The sequence below is a fragment of the Buceros rhinoceros genome, unplaced genomic scaffold (genome assembly GCF_000710305.1).
Source record: "Buceros rhinoceros silvestris isolate BGI_N320 unplaced genomic scaffold, ASM71030v1 scaffold13213, whole genome shotgun sequence".
In the NCBI taxonomy this organism is placed as follows: Eukaryota; Metazoa; Chordata; class Aves; order Bucerotiformes; family Bucerotidae; genus Buceros; species Buceros rhinoceros.
Genome location: NW_010403105.1, coordinates 2615 through 22839, shown reverse-complemented (window position 1 = coordinate 22839; position 20225 = coordinate 2615). Strand labels below are relative to the sequence as shown.

The 20225-nt window shown below is 37.1% G+C and overlaps 1 protein-coding gene across 1 annotated transcript in view; it reads right to left on the bottom strand.

Annotated features, from left to right (window-relative positions):
* Positions 1–18658, bottom strand: part of NBAS (neuroblastoma amplified sequence) — a gene marked incomplete at both ends in the record, with an annotated part of 71699 nt that extends 53041 nt beyond the window's left edge. The window contains 11 exons of the mRNA XM_010132883.1: positions 895–1023; positions 4532–4594; positions 5417–5561; positions 12837–12935; positions 13051–13168; positions 13896–14045; positions 14457–14500; positions 15920–15967; positions 17075–17152; positions 17937–17973; positions 18604–18658. Coding sequence (XP_010131185.1) covers positions 895–1023; positions 4532–4594; positions 5417–5561; positions 12837–12935; positions 13051–13168; positions 13896–14045; positions 14457–14500; positions 15920–15967; positions 17075–17152; positions 17937–17973; positions 18604–18658 — 966 coding nt within the window. The remainder of the gene's footprint in view (positions 1–894; positions 1024–4531; positions 4595–5416; positions 5562–12836; positions 12936–13050; positions 13169–13895; positions 14046–14456; positions 14501–15919; positions 15968–17074; positions 17153–17936; positions 17974–18603) is intronic.
* Positions 18659–20225: the final 1567 nt, after the last annotated feature.

The following is a 20225-nucleotide window of genomic DNA, read 5'->3' as shown; positions in this document are numbered from 1 at the left end:
CTTACTTTGTTTTGCAAACCAATTCCTGTAGAAAGCATGTGAATTATTAATACCAACACGAAGAAACTATTCTGGACCGTCATCTGACAGAAGGTAAGGTAAATTTTAAGGAACAGATGAACATATTAGACACCTAGGAGAATTTGGTTTCAACTATTCCAACAAAGTTACCCTGTGTTGGCCTCCACTCATATCTAAAAATAGCATTTTAGTCTGCTTCTAGCAGTGTTACCTACTAGGCACCAAAATGCCTCATGAAAAACTCACTGCCTCACAACTGATTCTTTCTTTTAATTTTTAATTTTTAAGTCTTATGGTTAAAACATAGAAAGATCATTGTTAAAGTAAATATGGAGCTCTTGAAAAATATGGAGTGGACTATGGGCCAGCAGTGTGCTAAGGTGGCCAAGAAGGCCAATGTCATCCTGACTTATATCAACAATGGTGTGGCCAGTAGGAGTAAGGAAGTGATTGTCCCCCTGTACTCAGCACTGGTGAGGCCACACCGAAACCACTGTATTCAGTTTTGGGCCCCTCCCTACAAGAATGACATTGAGGTGCTGGAGCACGTCCAAAGAAGTGTAAGAAAGCTGGTGAAGGATCTAGAGAACAAGCCCTATGAGGAGCGTCTGAGAGAACTGGGGTTGTTTAGCCTGAAGGAGGCTCAGGGGAGCCTTATTCTCTACAACTACCTGAAAGGAGATTGTGGTGAGATGAGGGTTGGACTTGATGATCTGAAAGGTCTCTTCCAAACTAAACAACTCCATGTTTTTGTAACTGGAAAGATAGTATGTAGCACAGTTATCTGAACTACTCTCTCATCTCCTAGGAAAACACATCTCCAGAAGATTAAGATACAGACTGCAAGTTTCTAAACATTTACATCCATCTTACCTGATCAGTTTGGTCCCATTCTCCTTGCTGTCTGAGAGATGGAACAGACCAGATCGTCAGTTTTCCTGAGAAATGAATAGCTGCCAGAAGAGCTCCATCAGGAGAAAGATTCATCTTGAAAACTCCATCCTGCCAAACATTATGTCAGCAAAGTAAAAAAAAAAAAAAACCCAAAAACCCTGAAAACAAAACAAGCAAACAAAAAACCCACACATATCCAGGAATACCCAAAAAATCCCCAAACCCTGAACTATTTTTTTGTATTTTAGGACAAAGAAAAAAAAAATTTAAAAGAACTATGCTAGAAGACATTATAAAGGTAAAGTATCAACGGTGCATGGAAGACTAAAAACAACCTGTATAAACAAAGAACTCTGCTATAATGGAATGTGAACTTTGGTATCACATTATTATACAGCAAATAAAATTTTAAAGAGTGGCATTGCTAGGAAAACTCACAGAGCTACTTAGAGAAAAACCAGAAGGTTTTCTCTGTTCAGAGAAAATATTCAGAAGAATATTCAGAAGAAAATATTCTACTGTCCTGCCTCTCAGGTCCACCCAAGGAAGACTGTTACCAAACCACAGCTTAGTATTCCTCTCTAGGAGCAAACTTTTGGGTGGGTATTATTACAATAAAATAAAATAAAAAATAAAATAGGGGGATTCAAGAGATACACAGATTAAGAGATCTTGGAGTAGTACAGAGTTCATTTCAGGACGCTGAATCGGAATTTACAAAACTCTTGGGTAACCATAGACTAGGGAGCAATATAAGAAACATTAGGCTAAGTCCATATGGATGAAATAATTCAAGTTGTGTAAGCAAACTTCATCAAGGCTACAAAAATTCTCCTGGATTAAGTTTTCCTTCAGCTCTGATGTTTTAAGAGGCAAAATATTCTTCTAACCAAGTATTTCCTCAAGGATTCACAAATTCCCACACAATTACAACTGGATCTATACACTATTCCCACAAACCAAAAGCCTCTAAATATACATCCAAATTTTAAAGTCAAACAATGCCACTGGCAATGCATAACAATTTCTGAAAATATAATTCATATTTGTTGCCCCTGCCCCCAACACAACTTCTATGTTTTCAGAAAGATCATAAGACTCTCAAAGTCTGTTCTTCACTGAAAGACAGCACAATGTCGATTCCCAGAAATTCCAAATCCCACAGGTTGCCCAGCGAGGTTGCAGAAGCTCCATCCCTGAAAACATTCAAGGTCAGGCTGGATGAGGCTCTGAGCAACCTGACCTAAAGACGTATTTGCATAATGCGTGGGTTTGGACCAGATGACCTTTAAAGGTCTCTTCCAACTCAAACCATTCTACGATTCTACATTGTTCGTAAAATTTCATTTTGTTAGTGCAGTTCGCTTTTAAAAACTCTTTAATAAAGATTCATCCTATAGTAATTTTAGACAGTCCAAGTCTGCAGCTAAGCAATTTTTAAACCAGCACCTCCCTTCTTGGAAAATAACCCAACATAAATGAAGTACTGAAAAATTACTAGATGTCCATCAGATTAAGAAGTTTTAGTGGCATTTCTACAGCACATTAGTGGTAGGTATCATTTGAAGATGACAATATTTTTTAAGGTATATTTGTGTGTTTAGGTTTGGGGTTTTTTATTATTATTTTTACTTTATTTCTTAGGCCGTTTTAAATTCTAGCTATGCCACAGAAACAATGACAATCATGGCTCACCGTTGTACAGCGGTTTGCAGCTATTGAGTGCACTACTTAAATCCAAACTTAAACTGTGTTTTTAATTGAAAGGATTTTTTTAAAACCAATCAATAATTATTTATATTACAAAAAATTTCTTAAGTATTCTCTGATTATTCTCTTAAGCAGCTAAAGTACTGCAACGTGTCCTGTATTTTGCCAAGGAATCTTACATGCCTACTAATGGCAATTCTCTCTTTACAAATAAATTTGCAGGCATATAGGTCAAAGAACAAGCTAAAGACTTTGAAACATATAGCTAAAATACATAACCCATTCAGATAAATAATCAGTGGTACAAACCACAGATCTTAAAAAGAGTTAACCATTTACTCAGTAGTCAGTATTAATTCTCTTGCTGTTTGTGGTAGGGGCTCACCTCGGCCAAACCGGTGACACTGTTGAATTTAGATGTTGGGTGGTCATTTACACATTCAAATTTACCACCCAAGCATTGTTATCTATAAACATTATTAGTCCTTTGGCAAAGCAGGCAATGCTGCCTCAGTAAAGAGCTTGTCAACTTAAGGGAACTGCAGAACAAGATACTGATAACCTCAGCAGGTTGACTCTTTACACTTTGTAAGAGTCATTAAGTTAGCAACACTAAGAACCAAATCCCAAAATAGCTAGTTCTAATGTGCCTGTCATGCCTTGACACTTGCAAATTTCCCCCTAAGTCTATAAACAATACCTCATATATTTAAATCATAATCTCTGAAATCAGACTAAAGCATTCAAGGATGAATAACAATCTCTGCTTTTCTTTGTAAATTTAGTACTGGCAAATGCAATGAAGTTGAAGTTTAGTACAGCTATGCTCAGTACTAGCTTTCCATTACAAAAAGTTTACTTCAGCCTTCTCTTCTATATTTTCAGTGAAGCAAGTAAAATCTCTCCCCATTCCACCCTTGAGAGAGATTCAGAAACATTTGTTTTCCCCTTTCAATCAACCATGCAATTTCTTCTTTTAACCGGTCACCTAGACATGCCAAGAATCTATTAAAATAACTTCCAAAGCCCATCTAACTTCAGACCAGCCATTTTTCCTCTCAGGAGGACACAGTGAGGGTGTTAGATTCTCTACTGTTCTTTCCTTGTAAAGCAAAAGAACGGGAAACAATTTTTATTTTTTACAAGGAGGGAAAGGGAGATTAAAAAAAAGGAATCAAAGAAAGGCTACACATAAGCAGTAGACAAGAGATAGAAGGTGGTGCAGTACTGCATGAATAGCTCCTAAGGCACGTAGAAGAAAGCCACAAGCACCGTGTGCAAAGTCTTAGAATCATAGAAAGCACACACACCTCAGCATGACTTCCCAAGATTTAACACTCATTCAGCTGAGAGAATACAAGACCCATACCCAGGGTTTGTTAAGAACAAGTTGATCTTGATCAGCAGTTTCATTAAGTTCACATGCATCCCAGCAGTAGAAGTCTGACCCATAATAAACCTCTGAAGCTACTTAGCAAAATGTTGCCATAGTAACTTATAACAGACTGTAAAAATCAAGTCTTTGTGTCTGCCCTATTTAGGTCATGAATTATTAGTTTGAATCCACTAATTTTTAAATCCCCAGATGGTATAAAAATGTTCAGCTGTAAGGTAAGCAGTTTTTTGTTTGTTCTCTAGTGAGAGGGGGGCTAGTACAGGAGGCCAGGTTTTGCTCCTCTTATTTCTCTCTCAGGCATAGATGAACTAATTCCATTTTTTAAAAAACCAAATACATGGCAAACTACTCCATTTAATGCTAAAAACTTATTTTTTACAAGTTTTATAGAAATCTTAATTCTTAAGTTGCATAAATTATAAACTACTTCCACTCAGGTCTTTCAGGCAGTCATGAACGGACAATTATGCTAGTAAAATACATTTCTAAGGTAGACCTCGACCTTAATACCTGTTCTGCTTGCCGTCTGCTGTAAAATCTTAAATTCATAATCCTTAATAATCTTCTTTGTGCCTGTAAGAGAAACATGTACAGTGAAAGACAATCTCATACATTGTTTTATATACCAAAACCTAAGTCATATCGAAAGTACTAAAACAACTGTGCAAGAATATTTAAAATTCAGTAAGACTGCTTACTTTAAAAGAATACAAGGATAATAAAATGCCGTTTATATAACTTTGCCCTTTTCGTTAGGTATGTATCATGCCACAGAAAGCACAACCCATTTGCAGTGAAAGTAACAGCTCACTTTTAAAGTACTAAGCAATACCTATGTAAGAGTAGATATTGGAATTTATGCTAGTATACTATAAATTGATTTCAGCATATCCAAACTGTAGTTGTTATTAAATCAAACATATACTTCCATAAGAAGCAAAAGAAATCAAGAGTCAGACTTAAACTAAAACATTTATTTCAAGTGTGCTGCCTTTTGTTATGAAGTTACAAAAAAGACAAAAATAACTGGAATTTTTTCCCACAAAGATAGGTAACATATCACTATAGACAACTAAGGACTGTGCATATTTCCATGTTTCAATTTTTTTGTTGTTGTTTCTTGGGTTTTGTTGTTGTTTGTTTTGGTTTGTTTTTTTTTTTTAAAAAAAAAAAAAACACAAGTGATAATTAAGATCTTACAAGTTCAAACCACACTACAGAAAAAGCAAAAATAGATGCTGGGGGGAAGAGATAACTTATTCGAACTTCATATCATAGCTTACAAAATAGCAAAACATTGCATTAAATACTTCTTTCAAGAAGAGAATTCATACTGAACTTCCAGTTAAATAATTCTGCCAGTGACAATACTCATCCAATAAAATGAGGAGACACACTTACTGTTCTAATGTCATCTTCATAACTAGTAACCTGTTTATAATGGGGAGAGCCTGACAGAATTCTCCAAGCAGATATCCCACAACCAGCTGCTTTAGATACTCCATCTTCATCTGTTTCACAGCCTCCTACAAGGAGAAGTCTGTAAAAATATATAAAGGCATATTATGGTTTCATATACTGCCACTTAATTTGTTTTCTTAATTGTCTTAAGTCAGAACTATATCAGTTTACTTGCAGTAACAAGAAGACTAAGTATACTAAGATACCTAGCAGCCCCAGTGAGTTTTGTCTGTGAATAAACACCCTGAAGATTAAAGAGTTAAATATTACTTGAGTAACACTTGTTATTTGTGGGATTTACCCCATCCACTCTCATATCTAGCTTTCCAAATAAGGCACAATTTCCAACATTTAAAATATGTCTGGCTATCAATTTTAGTTTCTCCCTTACCCTCAAAGAATAGTAACATTTACAGCTTAAGGTTATGAAAAGTTCCAGATGTTCTGCTTAAGCATTAGATTTCCATTTATTCAGATGTGATACAAAAGATACTTCTCTTTTATTTTGGAATCAAATGCATCAGGTTTTTTCACTTTTGTTTTCTAAGGCCACTCTACCAATTACACGTGTGCATACAATAATTTTTTTCCACACTGTAGATGATACTTTAAAAGCTTTGAGGGAACTCTTGAAATTTCTGATTACCACTAAAATGTATGAAAATATTTTCCCTTGAAGTCCTTTCACCTTACTAACAACTAGTTCTGTATTTAACTGACAATTACTTTATCAAAAACTTTGAGAACAGATGTCTATGTTTGTTTGGAAGCACCATTTTAGTGAACAATCCATCAAAAAGTAAAGTATCTACAAAAAAGGGACAGATTGGAAAAAAACGAAATTCAGCCCTGAGAAAAGTCCTTTACCAAAGTCTGCCTTACTCTTGAAATGTTCTACCACCTAGTGGCTGACACTCATACACTCAAATCACACCGAGAGCTGTATTTCAAAACACTTCCTGCACAAGTCAACTGAAGAAAAGAGAGATAGAGGAAAAAATTCTTTCTACATATAATCCTCTTTAAGAGGTCAGTAAAACTGATGTAACATTCCCAGGTGTCATGCTATTCACAAACATACAGCAAGAAGACTTATACTGTGGGTGCTTACGTTCCGTTAAGGTTCTTAGGCATTTAGGTTATTTTGTGGTGTAAAGAGTTGCCTAAGACAGCAAAACAGAAACCACTTTCACCATTTTCCTCAAAAACAGCCATAGAGACTCTTGGTCTGCCATCATCATTAACACGGAAACACCCAGGACACAGTGGTTTCTTGCTGCAGAACACCAAGAAGAAACTATGTTATCATTTAAGGAATAAAGCGATTCCTACAGGAGCAAGAAAATGTACCACGAGTAGTGCAGAATCCTTACAAATGGTAACCTGAATAGCCTGTGGAAGCAAACACACTTCCTGAGTAATCTGCGTACAATCTTGGTAGTGACAACATGGGAAGAAAGCAGACAAAATTCTCCTATCATAGCTTTCCCTTAGATACTTGGCACAGGAACTGGGTTATGAATATGACAACGACTAGCAAAGCATGGTGTTAGACAGCCAGGGAGAGACCGAGATGTAGCAGCCAGTGAGGACTGTACTTCAGCATTATGCAATCTGCCAGAGAAACTTCACCTTAAATACTACTTGTTAAGCAAAGAATATGACTGCTGCTCAGTGAGCACGGCGATCCCGGTGTTAAAAGAACACAGAACTCTTACAGCGCACACCTCTTCCCTGAACAAACTATAGTGTAAGCCTGCACTAAGCCTTTTATGAGACAAACTTTACATCTTAAATGAACACAAGCTGCTTTATGTTCTAAAAGTTTCCAGCCAACATCAACTGTTTGGTCCTAACACTGATTGCTCAGACTGGTCAAGTGGTCGGACAATTCTCAAGTAAACATTTGGACTGGAACTCAGCAGAACTTACGAAGACACCGCTTTAACACATAACATTTGATCTGAGGATGCCTCTGCTACCAGGACTCTTAAAGACTACAGGGGGTGATTAAAAACTACGATAACGGAAAGGCAGACATTGAAAACCAGAATATTTAAGCAATTCCATACTTAAGCAACTGAGGAAATCAGAAGCAACAAGGAGGGCAAAATAATAGATTTCATTTCTTTTAACTTTGGAACAATAACAAATACTAGAAACTACTTGAAGTTTGTTACTCTTTCATGAAGAAAGTGACTTTAACCAAGGAAAACAAGAATCCTTCAGGAACACGGAAAAAAATAACACGACATACAGCCACCAATAAATACCACTGTTCTCAGAACTACAAAAAATATTTTAATATCAAATTTTCTGCTGATTACTGGGGAAAAGTGCAGGTTGGAGGAGAAAAATTTCACAGATTAAACATCATACACTTAATAACTCATTTGTTTGATTCCTTTCTGCATATTTTTTTATTTTTCCTTCCCTCAATGTTTCCATTCTACAACTTTCCTCTGCCTACGATCATTCTACCAGACACACTGCCACTGATCAAAGAACACAAGCGCTGTCCCCAACTTGTACAAAAGCCACCTTTTAGACATGCTACCTAGTTCTTCTGAGGAACTTCGTTTAAAAACAAGGACGTAACAAGTTTTCAAATACCTTGCAGCACACACCTTTACCAGTGAAATGAACTTTCAGCAGAGGTATAGCACGCCATGTGAAATTCCTTGTAACAGCTCAAATCAGTTTTTAGAGCAAAATACTTATCTACTCTGCTGCAAATGATGAAGTTTATGTCCATTTCAGCTAGTCAAGAACAAACATGTTAGGATACTCACGTCTACGCACACCAGCTAATGTCAGTGAACTTGAAAACACATACTAAAACTCTGAAGAATGTTGGCAAGGTCAATCATTACTCAAAGTGATGATTTCCTAACTTTTTTTAGCACAGAAAGCAAGTTTTACATGTATCTCTTTCACACTCTGTCCATGAGGAAACCTTAAAAAAAAATTAATATTCAGTACTCAGTAACTTCATGAAATCGCAACAACACAGCTACTGACTCCTAATAACCAGGAAACTGCAGGCATAATCTTCTGGAAATTTAATTATGTATCATCTTGTTCATCCATAGGCATCTAAATTCTTCCACAAGGCTCAGCTTCCATTGCAACATGCCACTAAATTAAAAATTTCAACAGCAGCAGAGACTAGAACTCAATTACAACTGACCGCCCTGTGCCAGAAGTGACTAAGAGACAAATAGTAGCACAAAGACAAAGAGAAGAATAGTCAATAGTAGTGACAGTAGGAGCTCCAAAACTGCCTGAACGAGCTCTCAAAAACTCCATCAAGATAAATCTTTTCAAAGAAATTTTGGAAAAACTGTCACACACAGTACAACATATTTATAATTCAGAAGTATCTTTTAGGATGAATGAAACTCGGTGACAGCTGGAATGAAGATGTCATATCAGTTCAGACACACACAAAACACACAACCTCAAGATAAAAAGCCTTTTCCCAGGATGGCTGAGAAATTCATCATGGAAGAACATACTTAAAATTTTAAAAAGCTTTTCAGAGAGCAAAATGCAACAGCAGGGGCAGAAGCTATTAAGATGGATAACACAACAGGCATCAAAAGAAAAAGAAAGGTACTCCTGAGAGCCTCAGCAAAGACCTGGCCTTGTTTACCAATTATTTTTTCAGGACTAGACAGGAGATGACTCCAAAATAACAAGTTGACAAGTAGTCTGGGAGCAGCACAGGAGAGGTTTTCCTCCTGTTTACTTTTTTCTTTTTTACATTACTCACGCTCAAAAGAAGATACCATGCCAACAACACTTTTCATCCCAGTAAATGTAAAAAATTATTTTTCCTGGCCTAATACTTCGAGTTCTCAAATCACACCATTATCAGCTATAGCTTTATGCCACTCTGGATGGGTCACAAAGCGATGTTAACTTAATAATCAATAACTTAAGAATCACAGAATCATTTTTTTTGGAAGAAACCTTCAAGATCATCAAGTCCAACTACTAACCCAGCACTGCCAAGTTCACAACTAAACCATGTTACTAAACACCACATCTACACGTCTTTTAAACACGTTTTAGGGATGGGGACTCCACTGGACTTCCCCGGACAGTCTGTTCCAGTGCCCCACAAGCCTTTCAGTGAAGAAATTTTTTCATAATATCCAACCTAAACATCCTCTGGTGCAACTCTATGTCATTTCATCTTGTCCGATCACTTGTTACTCGGGAGAACACACTGACTCCCACCTTGCTACAACCTCCTTTCAGGTAGTTGTAGAGAGTGATAAGGTCTCCCCTCAGCCTCCTCTTCTCCAGGCTGAACAACCACAGCTCCTTCAGCTGCTCCTCATAAGGAGCTTACGCTCTAGACCCTTCACCAGCTTCGTTGCTCTTCTCTGGACATCCTCCAGAACCTCAGTGTCACTCCTGAAGGGAGGGACCCAAAACTGGACACAGTATTCAAGGTGTGGCCTTCACCAGTGCCGAGTACAAGAGGACAATCACTTCCCCCTTCTGATGGCCACACGATTTCTGATACAAGCAGGATGCTGTTGGCCTTCTTGGTTACCTGGGCACACTGCTGGCTCATATTCAATCAGCTGTTGATCAACATCCCCAGGTTCTTTTCACTGTGCAACTTTTCAGCCACTTTTCCCAAAGCCTGTAGCATGACAGGGGGTTGTTGGGGCGCCAAGGGCAGGACACAGCACTTGGCGTTGTTGAACCTCAGCCCATTGGCCTCGGCTCATCAATCCAGCCTGTCCAGATCCCTCTGCAGAGCCTTCTGACCTTCAAGCAGATCAAAACTCCCACCTAACTTGGTGTCATCTGTAAACCTACTGAGGGTGCACTTGATCCCCTCATCCAGATTGTTGATAAAGATGTTAAAGAGAACAAGACCCAATACTGAGCCCTGGGGAACCCACCTGTGCCCAGCTGCCAACTGGATTTAACTCCATCCATCCATCCACCACCATTCCTTGAGTTTGACCATCCAGCCAGTTTTTTATCCAGTGAAGAGCACACTCATCCAAGCCATGAACAGCCGCTTTCTCCAGGAGAATGCTGTGTCAAAAGCTTTACTAAAGTCTAGGTAGACAAACACCACAGCCTTTCCCTCATTCGCTAAGCATGTCACCTTGTCATAGGAGGAGACCAGGTTAGTCAAGCCTTTCATAAATCCATGCTGACTGGACCTGATCACCTGGCTGTCCTGTAAACTGTGTGACGGCACTCAGGATGATCTGTTCCACAACCTTCCCTGGCACCGAGGTCAGACTGACAGGCCTGTAGTTCCCCGGATCCTCCTTCTGGCCCTTCTTGTAGATGCGTGTCCCATTTGCTAACCTTCAGTTCATTAGTACCTCCCCCATTAGCCAGGACTGCTGATAAATGATGGAAAGTGTTTTGGTTAGCACTTCCACCAGCTCCCTCACTACCCTTGGGTGGATCCCATCTGGCCCCATAGATTTGTGGGTGTCTAAGTGATGTAGTATGTCACTGACCATTTCCTCTTGGATTATGGGGCTTCATTCTGCTCCCCATCCCTGCTTCATTCTGCTTCATTCTGCTCCCCAGTACAAGGGGCTGGACAGAGAACAACTAGTCTTACTGCTAAAGACTGAGGAAAAGAAGGCATTCAGGACCCCAGCCTTTTGCTCATCCTTGGAGACATGCAAGAAAGCATGAAGTGACAAAGTTGAACTTGTGTTACGTGATCAAATTTCATGGTACTAACAATTAAAAATTCCAAGTTTTCATATGTATCTACAATTTTCTTTAATGTACAATTTGCCTCCGTTCAACTCCTATCAGGTTTTTTTTTTTGGATAACAAGACAATTTCAGGAAGAGACTCTGCTCACGAATTTAAGGTTCTCTAATGTCAAATTTAGAAGTTTTCTACCACAAAGTGAATTCAAAACAGAAGACAAAAGACTTGCCTACATCAAGGGAAAACATCAGTTCTTTCTGCTTTCCATCTATTCCATCCAATGGTGCATTCTTTCAAATGTCAGTTTTTTAACTTTACAAAGCAAGTCAACTGGCTGCACGTAGCAGGAGATACTGTAATCACTTACTCAGATATTCACCAAAAATTAAAAGCAAGCACATCTATCTGTTACAATTGTCAGCATAATTATATGACCATACTTTGAATATTAACCAATATTCTCTGCAACACACACTGTTATAATCAATCTTTCTACTATTAGAAGCAGAAAAGATAACTTTAGGAACAAGTGTCAAGAACCATTAACCCTAGCGTGATCAAAGGGAAGAATGAGTAGGTTCTGTTGTCTTGGTCAGATAGGATTACCAAAGTTTCATATCCAAAGCTACTAACTCAAAACTCTACATTTAGTATAATGAGTATTGATTACGTGGAATTACTAGATGTGAACTACGTTGAAAGAAGAAACCATACTCAAAATTAACCTATGAAAGTAATAAGCTAGAAGAACAACTACTTTTCATTAATAGCCTTTTTTTTCCTAAGATAGACAGGACAGCTCACTTAACAGTGAAGAATGAGAACAAGTCTTTAAACAGTGAGTTTCTTCCGGTATTCCATAGACAAGCCTAATTTCCATTTAAAACAACACAATGATATAACATACTGCACTGACAAATTCAATCCTAGTACATTTAATAGAAGAAAAATATCTAGAAGGAAGTTTAGATCCTGCAACTGAATAGAAATAGAAAAATATGTGGTGGAGTTTATCTTGTTATATAACAACTAGATATTAAAAAGGTAGACACATTTTTAACATAAGTAATTGGCTAACCAGGACCTATTTCAACTACAGTGGATTAAGAGCAGGCAGTTAATGAGTCCACTCATCTGTCTGCCATCTGTCATCCATCTGTCTAACCTGGTATCTGGACTCAACACATTACTAACAGAGAAAACATCACAAAACAACTCTAAACATCAAAGCTTGGCAGTTCCAGTCAGAACACCAAGGAAAATGGGGTGGCCAACAAGTCCAGAAATCAAATCCAGACAGGAAAAAAATCAAACACTTACACATCAGCCTTTGCCCCAATCAAATTCATACATGTCATTTGCAGCTATTCCTGACATTCTAAAAAATGCTGTTTAAGCAAGGTGCTCAAACAGTAAGGGACGTAACTTGATTTTCATCATTCCATTAGTAAAGTGAGGTCACCAACTAGGGTTTCTTCAATAGGTACAATGATAAATGACTTATTTTTACTGATTCACTAAATACCAATATTAAAATAGATAATTTTTTCTACCCTTCCTTATCCAACACAATTCACCATTTATCTTGCCATTTTTGTTCATCATTTCAGTATTATTGGCAGGTAGCAAACAGAACACTTACCTGTGACCAGGATGATAAATGACAGTAGTTATTCCACGGGCATAATGGCTGCTAAAGCTGAAACTATGACTTTCTTGAAAGCTTTGATTTGTTCCAACACTAAACATGGGGAAAAAATACATGCATTGTTTCAGATTTATTTTCTTTAAAGAGTGGAAAGAATTCCTTTGAAGTTCACTGTGCCTTCTCAAAGCAAGTCAAAAGTTATGCTTACCTTACAAGGTAACTTCTTAGTTCTCCACGATAATTAATGACAAGCAGTTCAGCTGACCATTGGGCACTTGCTTTATATTCTAGAAAGATTAATCCAGCAATAGCATAACTGAGATCTCCTGGAAATCTTGCTATCTTCACCCAAAAATGCAGACAGACATTGAGAGAGAAAGAGGATTTAAAAATAAAAAAAAAAAGTGTCTCTGTTACTGAAAGAACTGTATAAAGATGTATTTAAAAAAGTCAAGTTCCATAGTTTACATTAGTAAAAAAATACGCTTCCTTTTATCTTGATTTTGAAGAAATCTTATTACTATAAAGTCTGCAAAGACAATATACTAAGGAAATACACTTGAACCACCTTCTCAAATTAGTTTAATACAATCTTTGAATACGCAAAATATAAAACATATTGCAAAGAGCAAGCCAACAGCAATTATCTATTCTCATACCAAGAAAAAAAACCTCATATTGCTCTATTAACAATATTTCTCAATTTATAAGTGACTCTGCATATAAACTGCTGATTTGTAAGCTACTACTACAAACTGTAATTATTTGCACACATACTAATTAGTTGATTCTGTACTTTAACAATCTGATGTAGCTGCAAATCTACTACAATTCTAAGAAAAAGAAAAGAAAGATGAAGAATCTGACTAGATACTTGTTCTGCAAGTGCTACTCATAACTTCAGTATAACACATCCATTATAGGAAAACACTTCATGGTATCTTCATGCATGTTTACAGTATGACTACCAAAGTAAGCCATGATTAAAAAAAGGCCAAAGAATGGAAATTAACCTTTATGCTTATGAAAAGTGATATTATACTCGTATATAACCCGAGAGAGCACTTACTGGTGAAATGACCAAAAGCTCACTACCCATTAGGTCAAACACTCTCACTGTTCCAGTGCTTTCAGCATAAGCAAGTAATGTACAATCATGACTCCAGGCCACTCGCCTCCACTGAGGGTTAGGATCCTTTGGCACTTTGAAAATGGAAGAAATTTATTAAAAAATGCAATATGAATATAATCCCTTAAACAGAATAAAGTCAACTGCATCAAAAATTGCAGGGTGCCTACCATCATTTCAAGCTTATCTTGAAGAAAAAAAAAAAAAAAGAAAACCAACACACCACCCCCAGCACCTGCTATGTCTCCCAAACTCATTCATTTTAACTATTATTTAATTTCAAATTCAGGTTTTTTATGTTAATCATCATGAAAAGAAGAGGGGGAGGGAGGGTAATGCAGCTAGTCACAAAGCAAAATTATTAAGAGACCCTCCCCAATGCTTTTAAGAAATTACAGCACTACCTTTAACGCAAACCAACATCACCACTTAGCAGTGCATGAACAACAGACAATGATGTCACTAAGTAATGATGCATTGCATACCTTGACATTTTCCAACTATGGATCCAAAATCATCTTTTGCAGACCTGCAGAAAAATACTTATATGGATTTAAACAAGAAAAAAAAAACACTATTCAATTTTACAGAATAAATGAAACACTATAAAAATACTCTTAAAGTGCACAATTCAAAGGCCTGCATATATTTAACTACTTGGTCAAACAGGCAGATAGTAACCTCCACCCTTAGGCAGCAACAGTAACAGCAGTATTTCAGAAACCCTCCTCCCAACACATAAATACTAATGCCCCTCATTTAGTAGTGATGTCGTTCAAAACAGGATTTCAGAACTTCAGCATGTAACTCTAGGAAAAAAAAAACCTCACCAGTATTTTCCAGGTTACAATTCTGGAAGCAATGGAAGAATCTAGTTACATTAATACAGTTGAAACACAAGATTTATTTAATAGTCTATAAGCTGACATTTATGGTGTTCACACCACTTCTTACGAACAATTTTCATATACTGCTTCTTTTACATATAAATAGAAGGTCTGACCTTCTAGCAAATGGATTTTTGTGAAGCAAGTAAACACACTCAATCAAGATCCATTCTACAGCTAAATGTGTTCTTGAACTGGAAAAGGAGAGCTTGTTGTTAAGAGGGCAGAAGAAAAAGAGAAAGCATCAGTCTTTATGGCAATCCACACTACTATTAAAATAAGCTGAAGTATTATACATGCCAGATACCCTACAGAGAAGCAGAATACTAGGTCCTTGTCCCATTTACTAGGAGAGAATTTCTAGGAAGAACAGGAAGGCAAAGATTAGAAAGATCATGATTTGGGTTTAGTATTTTGAAGCATCTTGATTGTTTTTCTTTCACATCTTGCAAAAAAGAGATACAGATCATAGAATCACAGAACGCTTGGAGTTGGAAGGAACCTGTAAAGGTCACCTAGTCCAACCCTCCTCTAAAAAGCAGGGACATCTTCAACTACATCAGCTTGCTCAGAGTCCCGTCCAACCTGACCTTGAACGTTTCCAGGGATGGGCATTTACCACCTCCTTGAGCAACCTGTCTCAGAGTTCCATCACCCTCGTAAAAAATTTCTTCTTTATATCCATTCTAAATCTCACCTCTTTTATTCTAAAACTATTACCCCTTGTCCTATCACAACAGGCCCTCCTTAAGAAGTTTTCCCCCATCTTTCTTATCAGCCACCTTTACATACTGAAAGGCCACAATAAGGTTTCCCCGGAGCCTTCTCTTCTCCAGGCTAAACAACCCCAACTCTCTCAGCCTGTCCTCACAGCAGGGGTGCTCCAGCCCTCTGACAACTTTCGTGGCTTTTCTCTGGACCTGCTCCAACAGGTTCATGTCTTTTACAATAAATATATAACATTAAAAAAAATGTTTACGAGTTAAGTTAGTAAATTACTAGAAACATATTCTCAGAACTCCACAACTGTGGTCATAAAGAAACAGATAATATGAAGTTACCTGATTTCCACACATTGGTCCTGAACAACTGCCAACAATTTACCATTGCTGAAAGAGAAAAATACAGTTGTGAAAGTTTGTTTAAAGTCCAGTCCTTACAGAATGTGAATCAAGAGCTCTAGATACTTTTCTGCAATGTTAGATATAAATTTTGTCTTTGATAAATCAAAACAAATTGGGAAATATCAACTTTCAAACAAACAAAAAAAAAAAAAAAACAAAAAAACCCACAACAGTGCTAGAAGATTCCCTTCATATCACTGAACTGTATCTGCCACTCTTTTCTAGTAGTACCAAGAAACAGAAACACCTAAAATCTTGTTGCAGGGTAGATAAGAATCGGATGTTTCTTATAGATAATTTTATAACAGCAATATCTAAAATTATGTATTGCTTTATCTGAAATAAACAACTATCATACTTTAGCAAGTTATGACATCTTCTTAGGAGCAGGTCTCCTGTCTTTGTACCCAGCACACAACATTGCAGCTGGCATGTTGTGCATCAGAAGGATTATCACTTCTCTCAAGGATCACCATCTCTCTCAACATTCAGAGTTCTTGCTGAACCACTGATCATATTCAGCAATAACACCCAATAAACAAAAACATTGTCATTGAACCATTTTTCTGTATGTATTTATGCCTATTTTTAAAAGCCAGTGATCTCACTGATGCTACTAAAATTACTGCAAAACAGCCAGTTCTAGCCCTGGAACTCTCCCTTCTCCTCTATACATACAATAGCAGACAAGTCTTGAGGATATGCATTCACCTGCCACAAATTTTAAAATAAGCAATTTATATTATATATCCTGCCAAGTTATAGGTCTTTAACTGATCAAATTAAGGACTTGAGCTTGAGAACAATTGCACTGCAAGCCACACTTCTCAAAAGCTAGAACGACTTTAAGACCTGCGCGAGAGATGCATTACATGAAAGACAGCAGCATGGAAGCCCCTAGGTAGCAGACTGACCTTTCTTTCCCAAGACTGCCTTGTGAAAGCCTCCAGTACTTCTCTTGACCAAAACAAATAACATGACTTTAGCACAATACTACCTTGACATTGTTACCAATGGGGGTGGTGGGGCAAAGAGAGAAAGCGCTACTGCATTCACTACTGCCGAACATGGAACAGCATGTAAGCTGGTTACCTCGCAAGTACTAGGTGCCAGTTGATCTGCTTACTAACTAGACGAACCAGTCCAGTGGGCAGAGAAAACTTTGTAGGGCTGAAATAACAAAAAAGTATTAGGCTAAATCAGAACATAACATACACCTAACAAAAGCAGTGCCTAAGATATACATGCCAGACAACTGAGCTTTAAGGTAACCACCAACCACCTGGGAGGTTTTAGCAACTGAACATGAATCAGCGCTGCACCCTGCACACAAGGAAGGCTAACAACATCCTTGCTTAACAGAAAAAAACAACATATTAAGGGAATTGATTGTTTATTCATTACTATAATCTGGTCAGCATCCAGTTTTGCCCCCCTCTTCCTCATTACAAGAGCATCAATAAACTGGAGGGATACTGTTGCGAGTGCTCAACTAGTTATCATGCTTTTTGTATGAATTGTCAGGAAAAAAAAAAATCTGAATTATTACTCCTAAGGAAGCAAATCCTGCCATGCCATCATACCTGTCATCTAGGCTTAAGAAAAAAAAAAAAAAAACCAGCTTCACTTGCACTATCTCAGTTGGGATTGGGGAGGACAAACATCTGTTTTGAGAAAGATGATGTTCCAACTGCAAGTTTATTTAGACTTCTGATAAAAGCAAAAAATCAAGCTAATATACACCACCTCTTTTCTAAATAGGCTTCAGCTTCAGATAGGCAACTCAAGTGGTTACAACTTAAACTCACGAAAAGGGAATATTCTAAGCATTGCTTGGACAATATTCTAAACAAGTGTTCAATTTTACTGTCATTCAAAATAACTTACCATTAAATCAAAAAGCTATAAAACATTACCAAATAGAAAGATTAAGCACTATTTTCATCAAACCTACCTGTACCAGATGTACCGAAGCAAAAACAATGCAGGACCTATAAATGCAAAAAGAGGCAAAAATTACATCTCTAGTGGTTTTAAAACACTCTCCAGTTTACTGCACACAGAATCTCGGTTGCTTTTTCTTTCACTTCTGAGAATTTCTAAGGGAAAACCCCTCTTCCTTGGCCAATGAACTCTTAGATTAAATACAAATGGCAGATAAAAAGGAATATTACATGTTTCTGAGAACTCTAAGAGAAATGCCTAGAGGATGAAAACGCAATTCAGTTGCTGCATAAACCAAGTGTTGAACGGCAATGTAATATAATCAGAATGTAAAGCTTCCTTATGGAGATGTGTAACTGGCAAACTGTCCAATGCAAGAGCTGTTAGAGGAAAAAAAAAACTTCAACAACTTTTTGCAAAACACAACAGAGATTCTAAATTTCTTAGATGTATGGTTGATTAGTTTGGCCCAATAAGCTAACAGAAAAAAGAAAGCTCACAAAGATGACAGAAATATAACACAGCCACACTGATAATCAGAAAACACCTTTCTGAAAAAACATCCTGGTCTCTATTTCCATTACACTAGTCACCCTAAAGTGCAGAAATTGTAAATTTTACAAGCACTCCAGGCACCGTTCTTATGAGTCATGAATATAAGAACAACTCATATTTACCTGTAATTGCTCTAGTGATGATAAATGATGCACCATGTTTCCTGTTGCCTCTTGGCTGCAAATACAACAATAATGGTCAAAAACTATGCTATACATATTAAATACAACATTCATACTTACATGCACTGATTAAACTTAAGTTGCCTGCTAGCCTACAAGTTCCGTATCTTCTACTACTCACAACTTCATAAAGTAAGTAATTTAACAGCATAAGCTAAAACAGGCTATAAAGCCAAATATTTTAAGTGCCGAGATGTAATAAACAAAATGTACTGCCAACTGTCTGTTGATTCAGCTTTGCTTTGATCTTTGGCTAGTAACATAAGACATTGATGTCTGATTATGTTCTCCTGTAAGGTACTACAAATCATTCTTTCTATGCCAAATGAATGCCAGATTGATCTGTAATGCCCAGATGTTAAAGCAGCTGATAAACATATTATGCTAATATATAACTGCTAGGCTACATAAAGACTGCTTATGAAATTTTCAGAAATAGTAAGAAAAACCAAAAAACTGAAGAAAAGTTCTTACATCAATTTGCACTAAGTAACACAGCTACTCAGATCGCCACCTCTACTCCATACCGTCTCATAGAGCTTTTCCAGCCTCTACTTCAGTGGCAGGGAACAACTACACTCGTTATATATATATGAAAGCATTCTCCAAACACAGAAAAAAGAAATGCAAAACAACATGTAGGATGTATATTCTTGGCTATAAGAAGAGATAAAATTACTTGCCAATAGGTAAGAAAAAGGGATTAAACGGAGGAAAGATAACCAATAAAGAAGGCACCACACATAAATCTTCAAAGTAAACAGTCATACTTATTATTTTCTAGTGAAAATATTAGAGTATGACAAACTGAGCATTAGAATAGGCGATTTCCTCTTCCCTTCGGTATAGAATACATAGAGAAGACCATTACTTGTTAACTGAAATATTCAGACCTCTCACTCCAAGTTAGTTTTGAAAGAAATAAAATTTTATCAAAATTCTGGGTTTAAAAAAAAATATTTGAGCTCCCAATTTTAAGTTATTGAAGTAAAGATTAGCAGCTTTCTATGCAAAGTCTGCAATCCCGACTATATAATAGTCTTTCAAATAATCAGGCTGTCACCTCACAGCATGTAAGAAGCCAACACAGCTGTATTAATAGGTAACATTCCAAATTCAGGTTGATCCATCAGGAAACAGCAAGGAAGAAAAATGAGTATAAATTATTTCTTATAGCTATCATAGTACCTTGGGGAGAGCTGCTATTTCCCACAGAGACTAAAAGCAGAGCTTGTTAAAAGTTTGGGGATTAAGAAAAGTTCCCAGTAAATACATTTCCAAAAATTGCTTATATCTCTTTAGAACTTTTTTTAATATTCTTAGTGTCCACTCCTGAGCCTAAACTACAGGCTTCTATTCCACACGTGCTAAACCCTTCACAAAGCTGGTTTACTAATATACTTGGAAGACATGAATTTTTCTTTTCATAATGCGTTCCTATCACCTCAGCAACAGCAATGGCTACCAGCTCTGCTGTATTCCTTTTTTAATTGGTTCCCATCTGGGAAAATAACTTCAAGTCTTCCTTCCCCACAGCACTCCAAAAATAAAACCTAAGCAAC